Source organism: Petaurus breviceps, unplaced genomic scaffold (genome assembly GCF_028583685.1).
Source record: "Petaurus breviceps papuanus isolate PSGF00001 unplaced genomic scaffold, PetGlider_PUasm1.0 90897, whole genome shotgun sequence".
Classification (NCBI taxonomy): domain Eukaryota; kingdom Metazoa; phylum Chordata; class Mammalia; order Diprotodontia; family Petauridae; genus Petaurus; species Petaurus breviceps.
In genome coordinates, this window is record NW_027187374.1 from 5705315 (window position 1) to 5711314 (window position 6000).

General features: G+C 37.5%; 1 protein-coding gene across 1 annotated transcript in view; it reads left to right on the forward strand.

The window, feature by feature from the left end:
- The window catches only part of HUNK (hormonally up-regulated Neu-associated kinase), a 148901-nt gene that overhangs the window by 100088 nt on the left and 42813 nt on the right, over positions 1 to 6000 (forward strand). Inside the window, exon 5 of the mRNA XM_069074894.1 lies at positions 902 to 1029. Coding sequence (XP_068930995.1) covers positions 902 to 1029 — 128 coding nt within the window. The remainder of the gene's footprint in view (positions 1 to 901; positions 1030 to 6000) is intronic.

Here is a 6000-nt window from a genome sequence, read left to right on the forward strand (position 1 = left end):
TACTATGTGCTAGGAATAGCATTATAAATTAGAAGGTGATAAGAGAACGCCAAAAAGAAGTATCTTTGATGAGAAGCCAAATTTTAATTCAAAGGAATAACAACGTAGTAGAGATTAGTAATCACCAGGTGCACTGACTCTGTGGTTACATGCTACATTATTCAGCATTGTGGTGCAAGATGGCTCTGGAGTCAGTTTTAATACTAGCTTTGCTATTTCATACCTATGTGACCTTGGGCAAATCATTTAACATGACCTCAGTTTCTTCTTCTTCTATAAAATGAGGGACCCAAACTAGATAAATTCTTAAGATTTCTTCCAGCTCAAACTTTAGGTTTCTATTATTTTTATCATAATAATCTATGGGTTTTTGCTTTTTGGAGAGGGGAGGGCAGGGCAATTGGGGTTAAGTGACTTCCCAAGGTCACACAGCTGGTAAGCATTAAGTGTCTGAGGCCAGATTTGAAGTCAGGTCCTCCTGACTTCAGGGCTGGTGCTCTATTCATTGCACCACCTAGCCGCCCCTCCACCAAAAGAAACTTTCAAATAATCCTCTCTGTACTTTGTGACTATGGCCATTGTCTTGAGTTTATCAGTTTGAAGAAAGAAAAGGAAAATTTATTTGCTTTTTCATCATTATCATTATAGACCTAACCTGTTCCCGTGGTTCATTGCCCAAGGCTTCCCTTCAGTGATGCCATTGAGGCCTTTGTTTTGGCTGCTCTCAGTTAATGCAGACAAGGTTTCAAAAAGATGAATGAGTGAAGTTAACTTTCTTTCCTAGTATGAAATAATGTGTGAATAATATTGACCTTAAGCTTCCCCATCCTCTTCCTACCTCTCCCCAAATAGAACCATTCTGCTCTAATAACTGTCATCCTTTCTCTTTTCTTTTTTGTAGAGGTGTGAATATGTTTGCTATGTTAACTGGAACACTGCCTTTCACTGTGGAGCCCTTCAGTTTGAGAGCTTTATACCAAAAGATGGTGGACAAAGAAATGAACCCCCTCCCTACTCAGCTCTCTACCGGTAATCTCCATTTCCATTCAAATCTAGCACATGTCATTCTATCTCTAACCAGATTTTGCTTGTGTGTCAGTGTGTTGGGTGTGTGTGTGTGTGTGTGTGTGTGTGAGAGAGAGAGAGAGAGAGAGAGAGAGAGAGAGAGAGAGAGAGAGATTTTTAACTAAAATTTTTAACATTATTTTGAGTTGCAAATTCCCTCTTCCTTCAGTCCCCCCTCCACCCATTGAAAAGGCAAGCAATATGATACTCATAATGTATGTGAAGTCATGCAAAACATATAATATGTTTTTAAAAGTAGCCATCTGAATATTCATAGAATCCTAGAATTTTAGAATCAGAAAGGACCTCAGATATTACCCATTTCAACCCCTACTCTAAGCATGAATTTACAACATCTGCAAGTGGTTATCTAGTATCTAGATGATTTTTAGTGGCAGAAACTTACTGCCCCTTAAAACATAAATTCTCATTTTTACACCAATTTAATCCTTAAAAAGTTTTCCTTAATGTTGAGTTGAAATCTGTCTCCTAGGGTGGCTAGGTGGGACAGTGAATAGAACACCAGCCCAGGAGTCAGGAGGACCTAAGTTCAAATCCAGCCTCAGATACCTAACACTTACTAGCCGTGTGACCTTGAGCAAGTCACTTAAGCCCAATTGCCCTGCCTTCCCCCTCCAAAAAGAAAATCTGTCTCCTAATTTCCACTCAACTCTTAGTTCTCTCCTCCTTCTAATCAATATAAATCTAATCTCTCTTCCCCATAATGGCCCTTCAAACTTAAAAATTACAGAATTTACATATCCTGATCTGTGTTCAAGTTTTAACAGTTACTTAGCAAGCTTGAAGGTGAGCTCTCTATCCACTCTGCTATGATACATCTTTTTTGTTGTTTTTTGTAATATTAATCTCAATTGAAATTATGTCACATTTTTACTAGCTTTACAAACTTCTTAATTAAGCTGCTAATAATATGAATCATGTAATTTGTTGTTATTTTAGAAATGAGTAATGTGCCAGTAGTTTTTCTCCACTACTCTTTAAAAGGAGTTTTTTTTTCCAGAAAAGTTTTCAATAGACCTTACTATCACTGCATGTAAAAATACAGGATTATTTAAATGACAGTCATAATGTTCCCATAACATTGGAACCCTCTTATTGTGTAAATTAATCAGTTAGCCTGTCTGATTCACTTTTCTACTAGGTACTTTCTTCTTTGCTTGCTAGAACTGTTGCATCATGGAATAACATGTCTTTCATGGCTGATGAATTTCTCTGAGAGTGCATCTTTTAATTACTACAGCCCAGCAATAGTATTTGTAACACATTATAAGCAATGGCTTGAGGTTACTTGAAGGTTTGTGCCATTAAACTCACTGAAATGAAGCAGAAAATGAGATGTTTGTGTTTATGAGGGTCAAACAAATGCTAATTAAAATTTCAGAAAACATTGGACTAGCTAATAACTTGTACCAGTGTTTCACTCTAGGAGTCAAAAAGGGGAGGCCTGTTGAGTCTGAACAGGACTCAGCTTGTTCTGTCCAGCTTTCAGTGCTGTAGTGAAATGATAGTCTTCATATATTTTCTGAAGTTATTTCTCTTGGCATACTTTCAGCATACTCCAAACAAGCCAGGACAAATATTGGGAAGCTGACGAAACACTGAGCCAGCAATAGGAATTGGGGGCAAGTACCTTCAGGATAGAAAATGTGGGTTGTACACAGCAGGTAGGCTTGCCCTGTGTTGGGATGAGTGTAGTGTGAGAATAAACACAATGCTTTTCCTTTATGCATGACTCACCTTAAAACTCAGGACCTGTACTAGTGAGGAAAAGCAATACAATGAAAAAGAGATTAAGGTTCAATCATAACTAACTGTTCCCATTGCTTTTTTGGAGTGGAGAAAATGTTAAATTCTAAGAAAGCAGCTCTTGATTTGCAAGGGACTTGGTGGAATAACTAATAACAATATTAATTTTTAAAATACTCAGAATTTCTCCTGTGATCAAAACCCATCTATGCCTGTCCAACCTAGGTATCTTTTGTCTACAAGTTCACAGAAGGGAATATCCAACATGATAGAAACCTTCCTCAATTTCTCCTGATGTTTTGAAGGAGCCAGTAGAGTGCTCTGCCTGTCCCCTTCTCATCCCTCACTCTTGCCACAGGACATACTATTCCTTGAAGCCATTCTTTACACTTATCCTTTGGAGTTTCTCGGTGTTTATGTGTTGCACCCTACCGACACTCCTTGTACTTCTCTCCATCGCCCTCATCTTTGGTTCTTTGGAGGCAGTAGGTGATCTGTGGTCTCACAGCCACATGGCAACCCTGCTAAAATGTTAATAATGAAAAGATGAGCCTTTGCTTTCACAAGACTCTTGATATATTCTCCATCTAAGCTTGATCTTTCCAGGGTGAATGGACAGGCCAAATTCCTTTGCATGATGACAGATCTCTTCCAGGAAATTCTCTGTTGTCCTGGGGCTTGGAATTAGTACAATGATCTTTTCAAACTGGAGTGTCTTAGAAGACCTCACCATACATAGGGATTGCTCCTTTGATCTGGATTCTTTGCTGGATCTCTTCTATCACACTGACAAATGCCTTTTGCCAACATTCATCTTGTTTTTTATGCTTTGACTGATATTTATTATAAGAAAGTTATTGAACAGGGTTGTTTGTTTCCTCATCTGTAAAATGAGCTGGAGAAGGAAATGGCAAACCACTGCAGTGTCTTTGCCAAGAGGGATCACAAAGAGTCAGACACAACTGAAAAATGACTGAACAACAAGCAAACAACAGCATTTAAATTGTTACATCTTTCAAGGAGTCCTTCATGATCTTGGTGCCAAAGAAGCTAGAAGGTGGCATTTAGTTAATGGGATCTTACATTCTCTACATAGTTCAGTTAATCATGAGGTGATAAAAGTGTTGTCTATTTTTGAGTATTGCTTTGAAAGTCTGCATCTTGTTTTTGAGAGCAGCTATGGGGTGCAATGGATACAGTGCTAAGCCTGAAGGCAGGAAGACCTGAATTCAAATCTAGCCTCAAATATTTACTGCGTGACCCAGGGCAAGTCATTTATCTCTGTTTGCCTCAGTTTCCTCATCTGTAAAATGAACTGGAGAAGAAAGTTGGCAGACTGCTCCAGTATCTTTGCCAAGAAAACCCCAAATGGGGTCATGAAGAGTTGGACACGACTGAAACAAGTGAACAATACCAAATACCCATAAACTCTGGTCAGATTCTACCATTATTATACATAGTATTCATGGGGGAGAAAGGGCATCAACTTACAGAAACCTAAAAAGGAAACACATTAGGATGGGAGGTCCATGCCTTTGGGACAACTCAGGACTCTACTTGTCATTCAAATGTTTTTCAGTCTTATTCAATTATTTATGACCCCCTTTGGGGTTTTCTTGGCAAAGATGATGGAGTGGTTTACCATTTCCTTCTGCAGCTCATTTTACAGATGAGAAAACTGAGGTAAACAAGGTCAAGTGACTTGCCCAAGGTCACACAGCTAGTAAGCATCTGAAGCCAGATTTGAACTCGGGCAGATGAGTCTTCCTGACTCCAGGCCTGGCATTCTATCCACTTTGCAATGCAGTAGGTGCTTAATAAATGTTTATTGAGGGACTGACTGGAAAGGAGACCTTGATGTCTTTGGTCTTCTTCAGGAAGTGTATACCAAAAATTCCCAGATGAACTTCTGACCATTCCACTCAAACTACTGAGGGTCAAAGGCATTCTTTTAGCAAAAGCCATTCCCCTAAGCCAACATCTACAGAGTTATTCTGGTATGTTCTTTCTTGGACTCTTGGGTGCTTTTTTTTCCTATGACACATGATCATGTAATCACCCTTCTTTGGTAACAAGACTCTTTCCTCGTGGAAAGCATAAGGAAACAAAGACCCATCATTTTTGAAAGGGCAAGCTTCCTGTTCATTCTGCAATCAAATGACAAGCAATTCTGTAGTATAGATGGACTCTTCCTGATTTTTTTCCTCTCCATGCTAAATCTCTTCACAAAGTTAAAAAATATCCTAGTAGAGGGGTATCCAAAAATTATTTGTTCAAGTAAATTTTTGTTATTATTTTGAAAATGAATATGTGATGCCTTTAGGTAAATTTCTTCTTTATTTATTTATTGATTTACTTTTAATTTACAACATTCAATTTCACAATCCCTTGAGTTAGGTAAATTTCTTTGTGCATTTCTGCTGAGTATTTGCTTGGTAACTAGGCCGGGTGTAATAGCCATTTTATAATATAGGAAATTGTGTCTATTTAACAACTGAATAAAGATGGCAGTAGATAAAGCCCTTCTAGAGAAACAACATTCAGTTGGAGCACCTTCAAAATGTGGCATTAGAGGCTAAAATAAATACCTCTATTATAGATTAACCACATTATTTTAAGTTTTTGCTGCATGGTGCTATTGCCATTTTGTTTTCTGTTCTCCAAATACTTATGAATGATGAGTTGTACCATAATATAACCTAATTAAAGAACATGTGATTGAGTCTATGCACTTAAATATTTCTTTCCTTTTAAATTCTTTGAAACTTGTTTACATATATTTATATGTTTAGGACTTAAAAGTTTAATAATTATTGCAATAACTAGTGCTATTCCTATGAAATTCTTCTTTCTTTATTAACTTAGTGACATTTCTATTTTTACAAATGCTCCTTGTGGGCAGGTGAATGGCACAGTACAAAGAGCTAGGCCTACAATCAGGAAAATATGAGTTCAAATGTGACCTCACTTTTATTTGTTTGACCAATGCAGCAGGCCAATGGATCTCTTTCTCAGTTTCCTCAAATGTAAACCAGAATAATAACAACACCCTACCTCACAGGGCTGATGTGACTATCAAATTAGATAACATTTCTAAAGCACTTAACATAGTGTTTGGCACATAGTACATATATATATATATATATATATATATATATATATATATAT